A 23324-nucleotide genomic window follows, 5' to 3' on the forward strand; every position below is an offset into this window, starting at 1 on the left:
ACAACAGCACTATATGCTGGCTAAAGCCAGTACTGCATGAGGTGACACGTTGGATAGGCTCCGACAGCAGAGAGGCTGGCAATATGCAGTAAGAGAACCCCGACGGACATCTTCCAACATCGGAGCTGCACAGCCTTAAATCATAATGTCTTCACAGGTCAGACAGTGGATTGGAAAGGGTTAAAAACATTTTTAGTTTTATACCTTTAAGTCAACTTTTCTAATCGGCCTTAAAATTATGCATTTTTTGTTATTTTTTTTTTTAAAGGTGGCATTCTGGAAGGAATACTCACTGAGAAGGTCTAAGGAAGGTAAAGACCTACTTTTTTTTAACAATATACCATCATTTCAGATAATGCCAGGATATAATGTCGATAGTGTTTGGCACATTAGGTGATGTGTTTATGGGTTTTTCAATGTACATAGATCTAGAAATATTTCCTAGACTTATTTAAAAATGGTCCCATTATAGTAAAGTGCAGCACTAGCTCCAGGTTTATGTGCTCCCTTGGGTGACCGAGTAACAGCACAGCTCCCTTAGTCATTTATTGACCCACTGTGTCCCTGAGTCATTAAAGAAAGTCTGTCACAACTTTTTTGCTACCCTGTTCCCCCAAAAATAAGCCCTACCCTGATTTTTCAGGCGAGGCTTAAAATATAATCCCTACCCTCGAAATAAGGACTAGCCGCGCTACATTAAGAAAAAACAATACATTACCTAGCAGTCTCAGTCCATGTACCCCCCCCCCCCCCCCCCCGCGCGCGCGTGTTGCTCAGTGGAGCTCTGACACGCTTCCTGCACTCCTCGACTGCCCACAGAGAATTGCTTCCTGCTTACGAGATTCATAAATCCCGCCTCCTGGAAGTGATAGCTCTGATTGGTTCTTGAGCGCTTCTCAGCCAATCAATACTGCGGTTCAGCCAATTCATAAACACTGCCTTCACAACCCGATGGCTGTGATTGGTTCTTGAGCACTGGTCAGCCAATCAATGCAGTGCTGGATGAACCAATCACAGCCATCATATTGGTTCATCAAGCACTGCTCAGCCAATCAACTACTCAGAGCCATCACTTCTTGGAGGCGGGATTTATAAATCCTGTAACCAGGAAGCGATCTTCTGTGGGTGGCCAAGGACTGCAGGAAGCATGCCTGAGCTCCAGAGGGCAGCGGGAGAGACGAGGGCCGAGCCTGCTAGGTAAGTATAAGACACCCCCTGAAAATAAGACCTAGTGTCTCTTTGGGGGCAAAAATTAATATGACGGGGTCTTATTTTGGGGAAACTTGGTATCTACTGAATATACTGCTGATGTCTGCCGATATGAAGTGCAAATTGGTGTCTCTACTTTGTGTCTCTGCTTCTGGAAATTACTGGTGGACCATCTGATGGGCATCACGCGCATGCGGTGTTGTTGATGTGGTGCAAGGTGGAGACGTAATGGGGTACAGAATGGGCGCACTTTCCTCTTCAATGGACAGGGAAGGATCTGGACCGCAGGCAGAGATGGGCCTCCCATCGGACGGTCCACTGGTAATTTGCATATAATGCGAGGTGCAATTAACAACCGCTATCTGAACATTGTAGAAGCAGGGACACAAAGTAAAGTTAACAATATGTACTTCACATCGGCGGACATCAGCCAGTATATTCTGTAGATAGCAGGAAAAATAGTGACAGATTTCAATTAATAAGGCCTTTTTTGGGCCTCCTGAGACATTAATAAGTCCCCACTCTGGCCTCCAAGTCATTTATATGCCCCCTGTGCCCGCTGAGTAATTCATTAGGCCTAACTGTGTTCCCTGAGTCATTTATAGGCCCCGCTATATTCCTTGAGTCATTATAAATCATTACTGTGCCCACTGAGTCCCCACTGTGACCTGTGAGTTATTTGTAGGCCTCGCTGTGTCCCATGAGCCATTAATAAGGCCTTACTGTGCCGGACTCCAAGTCATTTATAGGCTTCTGTGTGCCCTAGCAATAAAATAAAATTATAAACTCACTCACCTTCATTACATTTTCATGGCATCCTCCATCCTCTGCCTTGTCCTCTTCTGGCCAGGAGTGACGGAAGCAACGTGATGCAATTACAGAATGATGAGCAGTCATGTATGTGCTGGCACCTCTGGCACCTGGCCTGGCACGACAATTGAAGTAGCTCACAGTAGGATACTGAAACATGGAGGCCTGCATAAAGTTTCCACTGAACTTAAAAAACTTTTTATTGATGATCAGGCACACTGGCTTAGAAGTGATAAAACAGTTCTTACAAGAGGTTGACACTTGGTTCCAGAGACAGTGAACAGGCTGACTGCTGTAGCTAATGAACAGGATCTACTTCCTTCTTGACCAGCATGGAAGGCATGCTCAGCCAACTTTTCTCTACACATTGCCCCATGCGCTCTCAAGATACTCTCATTTTTATTATCAAGCTCTGGGACTACTCCCCTTCCTATTATAGTCTGGGGCCTGGTTTCTATTGCTCTAGACCATACATGTCAAACATAGGGCCGTGGGCCGAATCCAGCCCGCCACCTTATTTTATGTGGCCTGCAAGCCCTGCAGTAACCTAATAGGCATTACACATAGCCTGCAGTTCCAGTCTGGTGACGGCAGTGCAGAGTCTGTAGATCCCTTCCCCTTTCCACCATTGGCGCCTGCATGCGCCGTCCTGTACACAGCATAGATAACGGGAGGTCAGCCGTCTTAGACTTAGTAGCGGCTGCACCACCACTGCCAGCCGGGAGCTGCAGTCTTGGTGAGCGGAATGCCTGTAGGGATGCCGGATGGACAGAGGCTAATAGGAGAGTCACTATTACTACTTGCACTACTATAGGCATTACTTACTACTACTGGGGCCAATATAGGGGACACTGTTACTACTGGATCCACTATGGGGGGCAATTATTACTACTGGGGCCAATATGTGGGTAGCTATTACTACTGGATCCAACATGGGGGCACTATTACTATGGGGGGACACTTACTACTGGGGCCACTATGGGGGCTCACTATTACTACTATGGCCACTATGGAGGTCACTAATACTACTGGGGCCACAAGGGGGGGAAATTATTACTACTGGGTACAATATAGGGGAGTTCTATTACTACTGGATGCACCAGTAGGGGCACTATTATTATGGGGCCCACCAATATCACTGTTACTACTGGGAACACTATGGGGGTCACTATTACTACTGGGGCCACTATTGGGAACACTATTATTACTGGGGTCACCATGAGATTCACTATTACTAGAGTCACTATGGGGGACACTATAACTATTGGGGACACTATGGAGGTCAATTATTACTACTGGGTACAATACAGGGCAGGCTACTTCTACTGGATCCACCATGGGAAGAACTATTTTTTATGCGGGCCACCAATATCAGGGTCCCTGTTACTACTGGGGCCACTATTGGAAACACTATTACTATTGGGGCAACTATGGGAGCACTATTACTACTGGGGCTACTATAAGGGTAACTATTATTACTGGGGTCACTATGGGGGACACTATTACTACTTGGGCTACTATTATTACTGGGTTCACTATGGGGGACACTATTACTACTTGGGCTACTATTATTACTGGGGTTACTATGGGGGATATTATTTCTACTAGGGCTACTATTATTTTTGAGGTCACTATGGGGGACACTATTACTACTGGGGCTACTATTATTACTGAGGTCACTATTGGGGACATTATTACTACTGGGGGTACTATTATTACTGAGGTCACTATGGGGGACACTATTACTACAGGGGCTACTATTATTACTGGGGTCACTATGGGGGACATTATTACTACTGGGGCTACTATTATTACTGAGGTCACTATGGGGGACACTATTACTACTGGGCCTACTATTATTACTGGGGTTACTATGGGGGACATTATTACTACTGGGGCTACTATTATTACTGAGGTCACTATGGGGGACACTATTACTACTGGGGCTACTATTATTACTGGGGTCACTATGGGGGACATTATTACTACTGGGGCTACTATTATTACTGGGGTTACTATGGGGGACATTATTACTACTGGGGCTACTATTATTACTGGGGTCACTATGGGGGACATTATTACTACTTGGGCTACTATTATTACTGGGGTTACTATGGGGGACATTATTACTACTGGGGCTACTATTATTACTGGGGTTACTATGGGGGACATTATTACTACTGGGGCTACTATTATTACTGGGGTCACTATGGGGGACATTATTACTACAGGGGCTACTATTATTACTGAGGTCACTATGGGGGACATTATTACTACTGGGGCTACTATTATTACTGGGGTCACTATGGGGGACATTATTACTACTGGGGCTACTATTATTACTGGGGTCACTATGGGGGACATTATTACTACTGGGGCTACTATTATTACTGGGGTCACTATGGGGGACATTATTACTACTGGGGCTACTATTATTACTGGGGTCACTATGGGGGACATTATTACTACTGGGGCTACTATTATTAATAATGTATTTTTTATGCATATTTATTCTTCACTTAGATACAGAAATAAAGATTGATGTGATCGGGCTACTCACTGGCTTAATTTGTGCCGGAACTTTCCTGGTTATATTTGGACTTCTCGGTTATTATTGGTACATGGTGTATTGTCTCCCAAGAAGACACCGTCAGATGTAAGTATGATAGTTCAGACAAAACTTATCATGTACTTCCCAACAGTTCTAACCAAGGTTGAGATTAGAACGCTCTTCTTGGAAGCAGTAATCTATGTTCTATGAAAGGATAAATAAATAGAAAACCTCTAAGGATGTTATACATTATTTCTAATTGCCACATAAGAGCTTAAGAAGTACCTAGCAATTTTTTTGCACTAATCAGTGGTACTTGTTAATACATGACTTGGTGATATATATCATTATGGTCTCACCTTCTAGCAGCCTTTAGTTCCCCTTTCTCTGCCTACAGGCTCATTGTAAGTTTTCAGGAACCTCCTCAATCAGGATAAACTCTATCGAGTGTAAAACAGTAAATAGTATGGGAGGAGGGGGATGCAGCTGCAGGAGGGAGAAAGGGGATGAGAGCAATAGGTGGAGACAACAGAAAGAGCCAACCCACTTGGCAAGCATGGAGAGAGAAAATGTGTAGAAACCAGCCGAGAGCAGGAAAAAGACCCAAAAATGTAGGTGAGAGACCAAAAATGTAGTAAAGTTTTTATTCTGATGGTTTCCTCATTTCTAGTAAATTGCATAAATAACAGTTTTATTCTATATAATCAAAATCGATCAATGGGGAATGTTCTTGCAATAACCTCCGCATGGAGTCTGTATGTTCTCCCATGTTTGCATGGCTTTTCTCCGTGTACCTCCCACTTTCCAAAAACATACAGATAAGTGAATATAGATTGTGACCCTCAGGCTTTGTTCCCACGAGCGTATATGGGCCGCCGCTCTCAAGGCCGGCCAATATACGCTACCATCTGAGCCGTAAAAGCTTGAGAACGGGCGCACAAATCTAATGTTTGTGCGCCCATTCAGGTGGCATGGGCCCCCGCCCATATACGCCGAGGCCACCATGCCATTGCCCCTTCCCTCCCCCTTGCTGGCTTACTTCCTCTCTTCTCCTAAGCACCGCCCCATCCCACCTTCTCTCATTCCTGGCTGCAGACAAGGGGCAGGGAGGGGGCCAGAGCTTGGCTCCACCCCAGTCCTGCCCCTTGTCTGCAGCCAGCAATGGGAAGAGGTGGGACAGGGCAGCACTTAGCTCTTCCCCCATCCTGCCCCCTCCCATTGGAATCAGACGGAGGGGAGGAGAGAAAAGGGAGGGAGTTTCGTAATCTTTTGGGCCCGACGTGAAAACGCCCAAGACTACATTGACCAGTTTTTTTTTTTGGCGCTTTTACATCACGGGAATACGGCCATGTGATCTGATGCATTGAAATCTAATGCATTAAATCACAGCATATATCGGCCGACTGTGAAAACGGCGAGCGGATATACGCTCAGGGGAAAGAGGCCTCACTGTGGACAGAACCCAATACCAAGTGATGTAAAGTGCTGTGTAATATGCATGTGCTGTATAAATAAAGGTGATTCATTTAATGGACAATTAAGGGATTATATAGGATTTTCCTCCTTTTTTTCCTCCGCTGTGCAGTATTGTGCGGCAGCTATTGGTTCTTTTGCACAGACCGAAGTCTCAGGCCAATGTAACAAGCTTCAATCAACAGGCTTGTTCATCAACGCTCACTTCATTTTTCTTTACACGGGTCAAGCATCAGTTTATTAATTCTTAATACAAACAAGTGTCTCCACAGGCCAGCGGTACATTTCCCGGTAAATTTGGGGAGATTTACCACCAATCAGTTGGCATTTTTTATTCTCGCATAAAGGAGCCGATCAGCCAACAAACGAATGTTTGCTCGTTTGTCGGATGATCATTGGTTTTTTTATGCGGCCCGATTGTTGAGTGAACAAGCATTCAGAGGAACACTCGGGTCCAATAATTGGCCCATGTAAAAGAACCATTAGTCACTTGGATAAAGCTGAGCTGCAATCCCAGACATAGCTCACGGGCAGGTGAGGCGCTGTTTCTTGGACAAAAAAAACAGTCATGTGACTTCTGAAGGTTCTAGCAGGAATATATATAGTCAACCAATAAAATACACAACTATATAAGCATGGGTATTTAACCCTCTACAATCTTTCTGAATTCCTTTTTACAATTACCAATGTAATTCCTTGACAGCCGAATGCCTTTGTAAACTAATTGTTGGACAATGCAACTGCTGGCAGCCTTTTTAAGAGAAGCAATCCTGACAACACTCTTGTCCTGCAACTTTATTTCTGTCAGCCGATTTCTTAGGGTGAGGTTATTCATCCAGATCTATTAATTTTGTGCATGTATAAATGAAAATGTACTATTCCATAAAATTGAATTTGAGAGTATTTTTGGCAGACGCTAAGCCAGACACTGGGCTTTTTAACCCCTTAACGCCGCAGGAAGTAAGTTTACATCCTGGCAGGTTGGTAGTTAACAGAAGTGAGCCCACACCATCCCACAGTGGGAGCTGGCTGTGACGGATAACCAACCTCCTGCTGCAACAGCGGGGATCGGTGTTCTCACTGATCCTCGCTGTTAACCCTTACATGCTGTGATGAATGGATATCACAGAATGAAAAGGGTTTACAAAGACAGTACTCCCTCTGTGACATCATTGGCACTCCATGATTTAATAGCAGAGGGCCAATGGGTTGCCAGGGCAACAAGACACTGTTGTCTGGGTCTGCCATGGCCTGCATTCACTATTGTGAGCAATAATGCATTGAAGGCAAGAAGTACTGCAATGCACTACAATAACGATCAGAGCTTTTATAATTCAAGTCCCATACAGGGCATGTAAAAGTTTCATAGAGGGCCGATGAGTTGTCATGGCAATGGGACACCATACACTGGTGTCTGGAGGAATAGCCAGAGAGAGGTCAGCTTCATGTGTGAACAAACGTGCTTTTATTTATATATAGTGCCACATGACAGGAACAAGACGTGTTTCAACCTAATCCAGGACTTGTTCACCTCTATGTTCCAGTGTTACAAAGTACAAACATTTAAAGACCTTTTTAAAAAGGGCAATTAAGGTGTCACTTCCATGCAGTACACATGCACCTTGCTCAGCACGGACACAGGGTGACATTCACAACCAGTGCAGTTGAATACTACTATGTACTGTAGAACAGTCGACACCACACTATGCTGAACAGTAGCACCACTTCAGGGAAAAGGAAGCCTGGCCCTAACCTAGCAAGGGGGTGAAGGGTCCCTGCCTAGAAGTGAAGTAATCGCCTCGATAGAGGCGGCCCCATTGTCTTTTTCCTGGGCTCTGACTGTCCTTAGAGATACCCCTGGAGAGACGAATTGAACACTAAAGCAAAACAGAAAGACAGCTGAAAAGTAAACCGCAGCAACTTTTCTGGATGTAGCAGTACACCCAGCACAGAGGAGCTCCAAACTCCAATACTCGTCTGTGGAGCTGAATAAGCAGCACTGAGCACAAGGAGGGATGAGAATATAAAGCTACTCCACACCTCAGGACTGGCAGAGGAATTAGAGAACCACACCTCCAACCTTCTCCCAGGCATAATTAATCCAGCATATATCCATGCAGCAAAGAGAGACAGCACCCAGCAGTCTCTACACATGGTGTATTGACCCTTATCCTGCGTACCAAGGCGACAGGTCTTAGCCTGTGTCGAGGTCACCATGCCACAATGCTGTCACGACCAACAAGCCGCGAAATAAGGCCTATTAAAAACAGCTAATGTGAGACCTTCAATTCAGACTTTTAAAATGTCTTTAAATGCTTGTACTTTGTAACACTGGAACATAGAGGTGACCAAGTCCTGCATTAGGTCGAAGCACGTCCTGTTCCTGTCATGTGGCACCATATATAAATAAAAGCATGTTTGTTCACACGTGAAGCCGACCTCTCTCTGGCTATTTCTTCGTTTGTAACACCGCTAAGACTGGGCAGTGGGGTCTGAGCTCTGTGTCTACATGCCATCACGGACTACAAAGCATCTGGGTGAAGTAGAGGTGAGCAAACTATTTTTTTGATTTTTTGTGTACTGGTGTCTGGGCCTGCCATGGCCTGTGATCGCTATTGTGAGCAATAATGCATTGCAATACAGAAGTATTGCAATGCATTATCATAGTAATAAGAGCTTTTGTGGTTCAAGTCTCCTACAGGGACATAAATTTTTTTTTTTTAAATTGTGCAAAAAAAATTTAAATAAATCACAAAAAAAACTTTTGTGCAATTTCCCATTTTCATAAAAAAATGCATATATGTGTTGTCATTGTATCAGTAATGACCTTCACAATAAATTGAATGCACTATTTATCCTTCACGGCAAAAAACATTTTTAAAAAAGGCTAAAAAAAAACTGAGGAAAAATTTTGCCTTACAAAAAATGCAGTAGTGAATAGTGAAGGATAGTGATCAAAATGGTACAAAACAAAAATTAGCCACACAGAGCCCCATCCAAGGAAAAATAAAAAGTTATTGGACATTAAATGCAACAATCTAAAAAAAAAGATTTTTAATGTGCAAAAATAGAAAAACCTAAAAATATATATATATTTTGACATTTTTATAATTGTACCAGTCTGCAGAAAAAATGTAATTTATGCAGTATGATATAACCCTTAAAAAAAACAATGGCAAAATTGATATTTTCTCTCGCTGTCCTCTAAAAAATTGTATAAGCAATACATTATATGTACCCAAAAATGATGCCAATAAAAACTACAATTTTTCATGCAAAAAAACAAGTCTACATACGGCCATGTCGATGTAAAAATAAAAAGGTTATGGCTTTTGAAAAGTGGAGATGAAAATCACCCAAAAATCGTTGCGTCCTTATGTCCAAAATAGGCCGTGTCCTTCAAGGGGTTTTGTCATTTAAAAAAAAAAATCTATACTTACCTATTCCTTCCCTGTTAGTCTCCTTAGCACATCTTCTCCTAGCTGAGCTTTTGCAGTGACCTGGGTCACCTCACCGCTCGCTGGCCAGCTTGTTATGAAGGCTGCATTCCTCAAATTCCTTCTGGCCGGGTCAGTGAAGGTCATGTCCCTGTGCTGTAGCTTTACTGCCTCAAGAGAGCATCGGTCTTTTTGAGTGACTACTGACTCGTCGGAGCACCACGCGGGGTGGGGGGGAGCGGGGTGGAGCCAGGGGGAGAGAGATCTCTCTCACTCACCCCCGCCACACCCCCACACCCCCCACATGGTGCTCCGACGAGTAAGCAGTTACTCGAAAAGACCGATGCTCTCTCGAGCATCGGCCTTGAACGAGCGTGCTTGCTCATCTCTAATTGTAATCTATTTCAGAGACAGCTTGCATGAGCAATCTCTGAAGAAGATAGGCAGTCCTCCTGCTGGTCTGTGAGCTATGACATAACGTAAATTGGTTGGCAGGCAGAAGACTGCCAACCAAATGTACGTAACCTCACAGGAAGGAGAAGAATCAGGCAGCTGGAGGTGAAGTGACCCCCCGGACTGCAGGAGACAGGAGAAGATAGGGGAGGTGAAGATCTGGTAAGTAGACTGATGGGGGGAGGAATAGATAAGTATAGAATTTTTCTTTTTTAGTGACAAAACCCCTTTAAAGAGTTAAAGGGATATATGTAGGTATGCATATTACGCTAGGCAGGGCCAATATTAGTTTAATTACATATGGGTGGCATTATCTGCAGATCTTCTGCAGCAAAATCTGTGGATGTTGCTTTGGAATTGTCATGTATTTCGTCCCTTGCATTACATGGGTGACATCTGCAAAACGTCTGCAACACAGATCAGGGGAAATATCCAGAGTGTGAAGATGAGATCTGTAAGATCTCCCCTCTGTTGCTGATACTGTATCACGCTGCAATAGAATATCCACCCTATGAGGGTGCCACCCACTAGCGGGTTTTTTTCCGCTGCGAATTCACTGCGTTTTTTTCCCAATTGTCAATGGGACTTTTTAATGTTAAAAATTAGAGATGAGCGAACCTACTAGGCAACGCCCCTTTTTCGCCCGAGCGCCGCGATTTTTGAGTACTTCCGTACTCGGGCGAAAAGATTCGGGGGGCGCCGTGGGTGAGTGGAGGGTTGCAGCGGGGAGTGGGGGGGAGAGGAAGAGAGAGAGGGCTCCCCCCTGTTCACCGCTGCTACCCTCCGCGCCGCCACGCCTCCCCCCGCCCCCTGGCGCCCTCCGAATCTTTCCACCCGAGTACAGAAGTACTCGAAAATCGCGGTGCTCGATCGAGTAATTACTCGAAACGAGTATATTCGCTCATCTCTATTAAAAATGCCACGCACCAAAAACGCAAGTTGCCGTTTTTGGTGCGTTGCATTTTTAACATTAGAAAGTCCCATTGACAATTGGAGAAAAAATGCAGTGAATTCGCAGCGGAAAAAAACGCTAGTGGGCGGCACCCTAATACTAATACTCCTCATGTGCATTTCCCCTTATCACGTAAATGTTAGCAGAAGTGATGAAATCTGGGTTCTTCTATCTATTAGCACAATGACAAGCACATGTGCGGCTGTGAAACAGGACTGTAGAGTTTACTACGATCTATAGCGCCTCTACTGGCCAAACTATGATACAATTTTTTTTTCTTCTTCAAATTAAACATAGCAAAGTAGTTGAGCGAGTTTATTCGTGAGACATCTGATCTGGATACAAACGCGGGCAACCGTGAAATGCATGGAGCGTTACGTTTCTTTTTCAAGTTCACAAGAAAGATAAGATCCCAGATCTCTGCAGTTTACTGGAGACATTCCTGCTGTCCTGAAGCTCCTGCAGTAAGACAATTTAGGAGCGTGTAATTACAGCCAAATAATAGCTTTGCTTGCCTGAGAAAACATATAAAGCATGCAATTATCCCCTATAATTACAGAGCCTGCGACTCCGGGACATCTCGCTGAATATCTAATATTTTCCTCCACTCTTGGAAACTTGGGGCCGACTATTTCCTAATTAGTATTCAACACAAAAAAAGAAGAAAAACTATTATTTTTAAGATGCAGGAATCCACCATCTTTTGGACAACGTAACAATCTCTTCATACTATATTTATGTTCACCGTATGGGCTGGGAAGATCTCCTGACATCTGTATACAGTTATATGCCATATGGTTGTTTTTACAATATCCCAAAAAGTGCTTTTAACTTATTAAGGACCAGGGTGTTTCGGTCCTAACAGACCAGACACTTTTTAGGGATTTTACCCATGTGGATGTTTTACTGCCTTATTTTTTTTCAGCTACCCAAATTTTTTGCTTTTTTTGTGACATATAGAGCTATGCTTTATATCTTCTTGCACTCGCTTTTTTTGCTGTTTTTTTGTTTTACTGGGAGTAAAAAGCTAAAAAAAAAACTGATTTTTTTTAAAAAAAAGTTATTTTTAAAAATGTGTATATTTACACTAAAATAAAGTACAGGAATGGGTTCCTTATTTGATTCCGGACATTTTGATTTATAATTTGTATAATCTCGGATTACAAGGCGCATACGGCGACGGTTTTGGTTGGCTGCAGTAGTGCATAATTTTCTTCTTTATTTTTGTATATTTATTTTATTCTGTGCATTTTTTTTTACTTTCTGTAACTATTTTTTTAAAACTTTTATGTCCCCCATGACGTCATATAAGACCTCTGGGGGTCATTCACATTGTCTTTTTTTGTTTTATTTTCCACTGTAACTCAGGCATCCACAGAAGCCCCAATTACAAGAGAAAACATCCCCCTGTTGTGACAGTAGTCACTAACAGAGCTGATCAGGTCTGCTGAGACCATGCAGCACTGCTGTAGCAGAGGGCACCCAGCGTTGCGTGATCGCCGGGTCCAATAGCGGAAGCAATCACTTCTGCCTTCTCCTCTGGGTCTTCGGCTGCCATTAACAACCAAGGACCTGACCTGCTCTTGCTAAATTGCAGGAGCTTTAATTCTGCACCATATTTTTGCTATCGGCCGGGACTAAAGCTCAGGACCAGCGTCGTAAATTTACTGTGCTTGGTCCTTAAGGGGTTAGATGCAGTGAAGTTATACCAATGCAGTAGCCCTAGGTGGTACAGAGAAAGCAGTTGCACCTGGGTCCTGGTGGCACAGGGGAACCAAAGGTATTAGAAATCTGTCTCTCTTCAGACAGCTGCACATGCAGGGTTTTTTATACTTAATATTTTTTATTTTATAATAATTTTAAAAAGTCTTTATTTTACAGTTTTTTTACTTTTTTATTTATCCTCATAGGGGACTTGAACTTAAAATCCCTTGAATGTGCCACAGGTACGTCTTTAATAGACAAACAGCCATGGCAGCCCTGGGGGCCTTCAGAAGGCTCCAGGCTGCTGTGATACCTGGAGGGCAACATTCTCGACATTTTATTCCTGATCAGTCTGGACATTTAAATGTCGTTTTCGGAAACTGACAGTGGCACTTAAAGGGTTAACAGCTGCAATCAGAGGAATCTTGCACTTCCACCGGGGCAGACAAGGATTTTGGTAAGAGCTGACAGTCTTGGATTACTACTACCAGGCAATTAACAAAAAGGAATAGCAACCAGCTCACCACCTGTGCCTTTATCTGCACCGCCCAGAGAGCGGATCCTGCGTAGCAAAGGAACTGTTCAGTCAACAGTAAACCACCCAGCGCCACAGTCAGAAGAAAATTGCTTTATTCAAGACTAGAGATGAGCGAGCACCAAAATGCTCGGGTGCTCGTTACTCGGGACGAAATTTTCGCGATGCTCAAGGGTTCGTTTCGAGTAACGAACCCCATTGAAGTCAATGGGCGACCCGAGCATTTTTGTATATCGCCGATGCTCGCTAAGGTTTTCATTTGTGAAAATCGGGGCAATTCAAGAAAGTGATGGGAACGACACAGCAACGGACAGGGCAGGCGAGGGGCTACATGTTGGACTGCATCTCAAGTTCACAGGTCCCACTATTAAGCCACAATAGCGGCAAGAGTGCCCCCCCCCCCCCACTGTCAGCGTAAAGATCGTTCTCCTCTGCCACAGCTGTAACAGCTGTGGCAGAGAAGAACGATGTTAGCCCATTGAATTCAATGGAGCCGGCAATACAGCAGGTTCCACTGAAAGCAATGGGCTGCCGGCGATCGCGGGATGAATTGTCGGGAAGGGGTTAAATATATAAGCCGTTCCCTGCAATTCATCCAGAAATGTGTAAAAATAAAAATATACACCGTATATACCGGCGTATAAGGCGACGGGGCGTATAAGACGACCCCCCAACTGTCACCTTATACGCCAGCAATACAGCGGAGCAAAGAATAAAAATCATTACTCTCTTCCCCCGGTGTTCTGCGCCGCTGCTGCAGGCTGTTGCTCCCTCCTGGTCCCCGGCAGAGCATTGCTTTCTGGACGCAGGGCTTGAAATCCCCGCCTCCAGAAAACACACGTGCCTTCAGCCAATCACAGCCAATGACAATGATGTCATTGAATGGCTGTGATTGGCTGACGGCGTGTGTTAGCTAATCACAGTAGCTTTCTGGAGGCGGGGATTTCAAGCCCTGCGTCCAGAAAGCAATGCTCTGCCAGGGACCAGGAGGGAGCGACATCCTGCAGCAGCGCCGCAGAACGCCGGGGGAAGTGAGTAATGATTTTTATTCTTTGCTCCGCTGTATTCCCGACGTATAAGGTGACAGTTGGGGGGTCGTCTTATACGCCCCGTCGCCTTATACGCCGGTATATACGGTATATATTTTTATTGTAACACATTTCTGGATGAATTGCAGGGAAGGGCTTCTATATTTAAGCCCTTCCCGACAATTCATCCCGCGATCGCCGGCAGCCCATTGCTTTCAGTGGAACCTGCTGTATTGCCGGCTCCATTGAATTCAATGGGCAAACATCGTTCTTCTCTGCCACAGCTGTTACAGCTGTGGCAGAGAAGAATGATTTGTGTAGTATATGTTCTCAATGGGGTCGGCGCTGCTGCCGCCGGCCCCATTGAGCGCATATAGAGAAGAGAACAGGAATCGCAGATCGCACCTATGTGCGATCTGCGATTTCTATGGCCTAAGAAGGACCGTTGGGGTTCTTGAAGCCTAAAATCACTCCTAATGCTCTCCCTATAGCAGCTCCGGCATCAACAGCACTTTCCCTGAACTATGTTAGAATGCATCTGTGGCGAGCCGTGGGCGGGCAGATTTTAATACTCGGGTGACACCTAATCTCGCTAGCCACTCACTGCAGGGGGGTGGTATAGGGCTTGAACGTCGCAGGGGGAAGTTGTAATGCCTTCCCTGTCTTTCTATTGGCCAGAAAAGCGCGCAAATTTCTCAGGGAAGAAAATGAAAGTGACTCGAACATTGCGTGGTACTCGTCTCAAGTAACGAGGATCTCGAACACCCTAATACTCGAACGAGTATCCAGCTCGGACGAGTATGCTCGCTCATCTCTATTCAAGACCAATTCAAATTCAGAAAACTGGACATTTGTAAAGCAAACATGTTTAGATGCATTAGTTGGTAGGGGTAACATCTCTCCTTAGGGAGAGCACCAAGAAGGTGAGTGAGGAGCCTTAAAAGGTCATGCATGCTCCTTGGGGTGATATGCAAATAAGGAAGATGGAACAATACCTCTGCAGTGCCACCTATTGGATCGCAGCATTCCTTCAAATAAATACTTGACCCTTTATACAGGTCTCTAGAGCAATGAATAGGAATTGAAAACTATGCCAGAATCCATACACAGACAGCTGTTTCGGGGTTTTTTGCCCCTCATCAGTGTGCAGTAGGATTCTGGCTTGGCTAGTGAGAGGCCTGTGATGTGAGTCGGAAGAGGTAACATCTCTTCTTAAGGAGAGCACCAAGAAGTTTAGCCAGAGGAGCATGGATGGTCTTATAAGTCTGCTCACTCACCTTCTAGGTGCTCTCCTTAAGGAGTGATGTTACCCCTCCCAACCCACATCATAGGCCTCTCACTACCCAAGCCAGAAACCTACTGCACACTGATCAGGGGCGAAAACACCGAAACAGCTGTCTGTGTATGGATTCTGGCTTGGTTTTCAATTCCCAATCATTGTTCTACAGACCTGTATAAAGGGTCTAGCATTGATTTGAAGGAATACTGCCATTCAATGGGTGGCGCTGCAGAGGTATTGTTCCATCTTCCTTATTTAGATGTGTGACACATGCTTATTGCAACAAATAAGGTCCAAAACGCGTTTGATTTGGGACTGTCAGTCTTTCTGTGTTTTGATTGGTCTTGAATAAAGCAATCTTCCACAGACCGGGGAGCTGGATAGTTTTTTTGTTATTGGTCATATAATCTCAATTATGAAGGCCATAACTACGATGAACTACTTGGCTGGAATCATTTGCAAAATATATAGAATACTGTGTGTACCATTTTTGCTCTATTTGGTCAGTATTATGTCAGTTAGTGCAACGCTATCTATGGACATCACCAACACATCAGACCAAGATGTAATTAATGTCCACAATGGATCACCAAAACGCGGGGAACCCAAAATAGGGTAAATAATGGTAACAGAAAATACGGGGATGGGAACGCTATCCCTAACCAACCTCACTGCTGCAGATTCTGCCTATAAGCAGGAGTGATCGCTCTGATAGGGGCGACCCCACGTCAGGAACCTAGGGGGCTTAATCTGTCCCTAGATAGAGGATAAGGAAGATATATAATGCAGATGGAAAGAGCAATGTATATAACTGTATAAGGTGGAAGTGAATAAGCCCACAGAGAATAAATAGTCACAGGTAATTAGCTGGCAGGAGCAGGACAAACACCGCAGGCAGGACAATAACCGGTGCCCATGTAGAGGCGGGTCCAGAATAAATACACTTTCATAATGGCTGATTGGCTAATAAGGGAAACACCTCCCTATTGGCCAATAAGTCTATACACCAAAGGAGATGTTGTAGTAGGGTTTTGAAGAAGGGCACACTATACACTGAGCCCACCAAGAGAGTTCCAACAGACAACACCTTAAGGTCCTCCTGCAGTTGGAGGAAGAAGACACACATTGGCACCCAGTGCCAAATGACAGCGCACATGCACCAAAGGCCTGATCACATGGGCCAGGGTTGACTTTGTGACGCCACCCTGGCTCCACTTCCTGCTTGCACCCGGCATGCCACAGCAGCCAAATTTTACATTGTTGAGGACCAGATGTTAAAAAAAATTACATTGACGCAACCCATAACAAAGTACGTAAGGAAAGGTTTTTCTGACTATAACATGTCTTGCGAAATCTTGTGTTATTTTCCATCACTGACTTTAGTGGGTAAAAAGTAGTGCATTTGGGGATCTGAGGACAGGGAGATGTCTCACCAACTTGAGGAGGAGGGGGGGGGGGCATGTGTCCATCTATGATCTGCTTGAGTTCACCATATAGATTGTGTCTTTCTCCATAGTTCTTATTCTCATGTACCTCAATTATGCCTCGTTTTTTTTATTTGATGTTTCATATATTGTAATAGATATGAAATGGTTCGGAAAACTTCCACCTGTTTGACTGCAGTAAGTGCTTTTCTTTCTTTACAGCCCAGATGAAGACCATGACTGTAGAGGTACATCCATCAGATGCAGGACACAAGAGTTGGTTCCATTGCAGCCCACTGCACCCTCAATAGAAAATGGACCACCCTCCTATGCACAAGCTATAGCACTGGATGCCGCTCGTGATGTCCCACCACCTCCCTATCCCGGGACCAAGATAGACTCAAAAATCTACAGAAAGTCCTTGTCTATTCCTGCATCTCAAAATTTTGCATAGAGAGTGTGATGGAGATACAACTATAACTCAAGGATGGCGGGAAGTATAAAATCCCGGTCACCATTCGAGAAGAAGAAAAGGGACATCGTGGAGAAGTGTATTAACCGCGGTGGATTTATGGAAGCCATGTATTTGAGTAACAAGTCAACAGTCATGTTCTCTTGGGCTCTAAAGTGATAGCTGGAGGAAATTCCTAAAAACAGGGACTGAAAAAAGGATTGGACTAATTAGGGATTATCTTGATGGATTTTGGATCATTTGGTATAGACTAAGATGATTCTCATGGGAGGGACTGAGCAAAAACAAGAAACTAAAGACATACGAGGGCTGTGACATGACTCTCTTCGGCCAAGAGATGTCCTACCAACCGTTGGCTATGGACATGTTTTGTATTGCTGTACTTTTAATGTGTTACATAATTTGGTAGAAATTTTTTATATCTAATATACACTTTTTGAAAAATGATCCTGTGAATTACTGCTGTACGTCGAGTCAGAAATCACTGTGCATTCCTAATAAATCATCGTACTGCAGAGATCAGTGACCTTCTTTTGTCATTCAAACTTTATGCAAGGTAAGGGCCCATGATAAAATGGCGTACAATTTAGAGATAAGAGACAGGACACTATCTGCAATGGACCCATAGGCTTGCATGTACAGCTGTATATGGCCTCAGTATTTGGCCCATAAACCCGTTTTTTTACGCCATGTGCTATTGTTTTTTCACATCTGCAAAAAAAAAAAAACACAATGAGCCAAATTATTTTTTTCTGCAGCTCTTATAAAAAGGACTGCGTATGGACAGAACATGATGGCACCGTGTGCTCTTTGTTTTATTTCCCATCTAGAGATGAGCGAGTATACTCGCTAAGGCACATTACTCGAGCGAGTAGTGCCTTAGCCGAGTATCTCCCCGCTCGGCTCTAAAGATTCGGGGGCCGGCGCGGGTGACAGGTGAGTTGCGGCAGGGAGTGGGGGGGGAGAGAGGGAGAGAGAGATCCCCTCTGTTCCTCCCCGCTCTCCCTCGCCGCTCCCCGCCCCCCGCCGGCCCCCGAATCTTTAGAGACGAGCGGGGAGATACTCGGCTAAGGCACTACTCGCTCGAGTAATGTGCCTTAGCGAGTATAATCGCTCATCCCTATTCTCATCCCATTGGCCGGTTGCGTCCGCAAAACAGATCAGAATAGTGCATACGATGACGTTTCTCATGCAGTCTGTGTCTGCGTGGAAAAACTCACTAGTGTGTGTTGCCATACTGAGTCGGGAGGGGTAAAATCTCTCCTTAGGGAGAGCACCAAGAAGGTGTGTGAGGAGACTTATAAGGCCATCCATGCTCCTTGGGGTGATATGCAAATAAGGAAGATGGAACAATACCTCTGCAGCGCCACCTATTGGATGGCAACATTCCTAATATGGGTCCATATGCTGAGGCTTTGAAGTGATATTCCAGCTGGAGCAAGTGATGGTATATTACTAATGAATCACTAGAACGAAGTAATGGATTGCGGTGCTATGTGGGGCATTGCTGCTCCTTCTGGATTCTGCCCTGCACAGCTCCACTTCCATGGATGAGAGCTGTACAATGCAGAGTATATGCCAAAGGGGCCGACTTATATGTATGGCCAGCTTTAAAGGGGGAATTTTACTTTTCTTAAAGCAGCCCTCCAGTCCTGGACAAACAAAGATGGCCGCACCTCTTCTCTGACTACCTGATGCACACTGTGTGTTTGCACACATCGGTAGTCTAAGACACTACCTGCTCTGACTAGCCAGTGAGGTTCACATGGGCATTACTGGCCAATCAAAGCAGATGTAGTGTCTTAGACTAATGATGCATACAAATGCACAGTGTACATCAGGCAGTCAGAGCAGTGTTGCGGTCATCTATGTTGTCAGTACTGGAGCTGTGCTTTAACTTCTCTTACAAGCAAATACCTGGTAATATAAAAGCTGTCTAATTGAATGCTGATCTTGTTGACTATAGATGAGGAAGGCCAATGTTTGTCCAGTTGTCATGTATGAGTATGTGGGTCTATGAACAAGCTGTGTGCATAGATTCATAGAGATGGAGTTTGGTTAAAGGAATCCATATGTAGTTCTATTACTACACCACAATGACCTACCAGGTTAGGCAACTGGCCCTTTGTTTGCTGATTCTCCTTTGATCTTTGATCGATTTAATCCTATGCTCTGATGAGCCAAACTAAATAAACACAGTACTTCAAATTTTACAATTGATATCATTGCAGTACATCAATCCCAGCATTATATATGTGTGTTCACATATCTGTATATTCATATAAACACACACACGCAACCCCAATTCCAAAAAAGTTGGGCCACTGTGTAAAATGTAAATAAATGTAAAGAAAATAAATGGCTGAGCGCTGCCTCTGATTGGTCACAGCGCTCAGCAAATCAAAGGCAGCGCTTTCTGGAGGTGGGGCTTTTTAAATCCCCAGCCACAAGAAAATGCTGAAGAACACTGCCGCAGAGCCAGACAGAAAAAGCGCCGAAGCTCCGACAGCTCTGCTAGGTGATATATAATTTTTTTTTATTTAATCATTCAGCTAGGGCTTATTTTCAGGGAAGAGCTTATATTTCAAGCCCTTCCCCAAAAATCACTGCAGGGGTTGTCTACATCCAATTACTTGCAATGGGGCGGCAGCAGCACCTGCCTATTGAAAGCAATGGGAGAACATCGCAATCCTCTGCCACAGCTGTGACAGGGGATTCTTTTGTCCCCTTGGGGAGTCCCGTTATCACTGAACAGTGCTGTCACAGTGTTTATTGATGAGGGGTCTCCCCGCGGGGATTCTTTACGTGCAGCACGGACCTTATTGGCGCATGCATGTCCTATCTTTTGCAGGTGCGAGTATTTTGGGCCTGTAAAAAACGGACGTGTGAACACTTCATAGGAAACCAATGGTTCTATTCGTAATAGACGTGCGCAAAAAACACTCGTCTGACCGAACCCTGATATGTATTTTCTGTTGTATTGTGAATAAATTATAAAACTCTGACTAACTGCAGCCACTAAACTTAGGAGCTTACTGCATACAGTGATATTATTATATTCAATGTATCACCAGTATACTGTAATCTTCTGAACGCCTTCTGATGCTGGTTGACTTTTATCATTTAAAGGGAATCTATCAGCTACTTTGAGCCCTATGAGTTCAGATTAGGTGACCCTCTGAGTCTGAGGATGTAAGTTTTATACTCACCTTCCCCATCATTTCCCCATTGTGAGTACTGGAAGCTGCCACTCAATGCATTAGAGTGGTGCTGCTAAGTAGTCCACCCGTTCTAATTTTATAATGGGAGGAATCAGGGGCGTAACTAAAGACTCAGGGGCCCTGATGCAAAACGTGAGCTGGGCCCCCCTCTCTATCTGTATCTGTACCCGTACCCATACCTAAACCATGCTGCACAGAGACATAACTTGAAGCTTCTGGGCCCCAATGCAAAACCTGTAACAGGGCCCCCAACTATAATGCTTTATTCATAGTACTGGGCTCCCTATATGGAAAAGAGAGGCCTTATGGGCCCCCTAAGGCTCCTGGGCCCGGGTGCAACTGCATCCCCTGCATCCTCTATAGTTACGCCCCTGGGAGGAATAATTGGCAATGCCGCTCAATGCATTCAGCGGCAACGTTCAGCACTTACACAGGGAGAACGATGGAGAAGGTAAGTATAAAACTTACACCCCCAGACTCAGTGGGTCACCTACTGCCTGATCAGCAGTGAAAAGCCTGCCTCAAAACCTGCACCAATTGGTGTGGATTTTGAAGCAGTTTTCTTGCGGATTCCTGTGCAAAATTCACCTCCTCATTGAAAAATGATTCCACATTGGCTGGACACTTACAGGTGCCTCATAGATGCCATTACAAGAGCTCTGTGGCTGGCATACAAACACTGTGCCTGTCATTGTTGGGGCGCTGTGGCTAGCTCTATTATATATGCCTTCTAGATGCCTTCATAGGAACACTGTGGCTGACTCCACTGGGGAAACTGTGGTTGCTAGTATGAGGTCACTGGCAAGGAATTACAGGGACAGAGTATTTGAGGATGTGGCTTGTGTCTAAAAAATTGTCTTCACATAACATCTGCTTTCTTCTTGAAGTCATTTCTTAAAGATAGGCAAGTATGATATATAGTAGAATACTAGAGAAATAGTTTGCAGGTGCAGAATAGGATGCCGGTGGTGGAGAGGCTTTACACCAGTTCGGTTGAAGAAACAATGCTTTACTGAATGTACCAAAAACAATAATATGGCAATAACATACAATAGTATTTTTTGGATACAGTGCTGTTTACTAAAGTTCGATGTATGCTATAGCTCTGTCTGTACCTACAAATAGGGTGTCCCTAATATTGTGCCTGTCATAAAGAATTATCACAGTCAATGAATATTGGCTGTTTGACTCAGTGGTGGTCTTTCTTCCAGTGAAGGTCTGTTGCTCGCAGTCGGTAATTGCAGATGACGTTTTTTCGTTTTTTTGGACAATCGGCAGACCCCCCTCTGGTATTTGTGTTGCAACAGCTGAGTAGCGCCAGAAATCCGAGTTGCGCTCTCTCTGGTAAAGGAAAACCCGGCTCTCCAGTTGCACTGGGGCAGCTCAATCCTCACAAGGCTGTCTGCTCTCTGCTGAGTCACCAACCAGGATCTACCTGTTATACTCAGCCTATCAGCCAATCAACAGGCAGCTCACTCCCTGTTCATCCGCATTAACAGAATTTGAGTAAAAAGACGCAGAATGTGACCTTTCTGAAGGTTCCAGCGGTATTATTCATAAACATACACAAAAGAAACAGGAATCTTCTTCTGATGGGCAGGGAGTTACTAATACAGGCTTCTGTTGCTGGATTCAAAGATGGCAGCTTTCAAAATGGCCACCGTGTTGGACACTGACCTTCTTAGATTTGCCATCCACAGGATGGCGTTCCCAGCTCCGTCTTCCATATATCCACGTGTCTCCATACCTTTGGACCTCCACAGTGGCTCCACAAGCTATTGTGTTACTTACACACGATGAAGTTCTCCGTTTTTTAGTCTTCATTATTGTTTGGGTCGCGATCAAAAATATTCTGCACTTTCAAATTAGTTGGCATTTTGTGTAAATCAAATAGTGCAAACTCCCCCAAATCCATTTTAATACCAGGCTGTAATGCAACGAAACAGGAAAAACCCCGGGGGAGGTGGGGGGGGATCTTTTGTAAGGCACTGTATAGACTGCGAACTGATGAAATACAATACGTAAAGTTCTCCTTCCACGGAGTGAGTTTCTTTGCCAGTTTATATTGTTTATTGCGTTATGTTTGTTCCCGGCTCAGTATTTGTCGGCCTATTGAAAAAGCAAAGACTGTTTAACGATCAGGAATGTTTTTGTTCTTAAACAAATAGCAGGCACAGACTTGCCACACAACCCGCTCCGCGAGAACGCTGCACAATTCTTTTTTTTTTTTTTTGCTTTCAATAGATATTACTGCTGAAGGGGGGGGGGGGGACCTGAAACATATGTGAATGGTTTTTACCATTAAGTATAAGTCATGCAACTAGTAATGAAAGCAAACAAATTCCAACACTCCAGGTGTAGAAGAAGCAGTAACTACGGAGGGGGGGAACTAAGAACTAATACTAGTATGGGCCCCGCTATATCCAGGTTCACCTATACATATATTCCAATCTGGGTTCAAATCACCTTCTCAGATACGAGGTCCATGACCCAAGATCTAGCCACCATTTTTATTAACAACCAACTTCCAAGATACAGGATAATGAACAGAAACAATCAACGCAACACGTTTCGAAGGACGCCTCCCTTATCAAGTGGTGCCGAAGTTACCAGCAGTAAATAGTATAATTCATTAGCTTACAACCATTGGTCCAGTGGAAGAAAGGAAACGGAGCGATCCAGCGCCATGTCGGCGAGCACGTGCATTCCCGGGAACCAGAAATGCGTCATCGCCAAAAATGCACGTGCGCTCTAGGAGCCGCAACTGTCCCAGTCA

The 23324-nt window shown here is 44.5% G+C and overlaps 1 protein-coding gene across 1 annotated transcript in view; it reads left to right on the forward strand.

Moving 5' to 3' along the window:
- Positions 1-17845, forward strand: part of PRRG4 (proline rich and Gla domain 4) — a 35054-nt gene extending 17209 nt beyond the window's left edge. Inside the window, exons 4-6 of the mRNA XM_066583244.1 lie at positions 269-311; positions 4543-4675; positions 17078-17845. Coding sequence (XP_066439341.1) covers positions 269-311; positions 4543-4675; positions 17078-17309 — 408 coding nt within the window. The 3' untranslated portion in view covers positions 17310-17845. The remainder of the gene's footprint in view (positions 1-268; positions 312-4542; positions 4676-17077) is intronic.
- Positions 17846-23324: the final 5479 nt, after the last annotated feature.

Source organism: Eleutherodactylus coqui, chromosome 11, assembly GCF_035609145.1.
Source record: "Eleutherodactylus coqui strain aEleCoq1 chromosome 11, aEleCoq1.hap1, whole genome shotgun sequence".
NCBI classification, from domain to species: domain Eukaryota; kingdom Metazoa; phylum Chordata; class Amphibia; order Anura; family Eleutherodactylidae; genus Eleutherodactylus; species Eleutherodactylus coqui.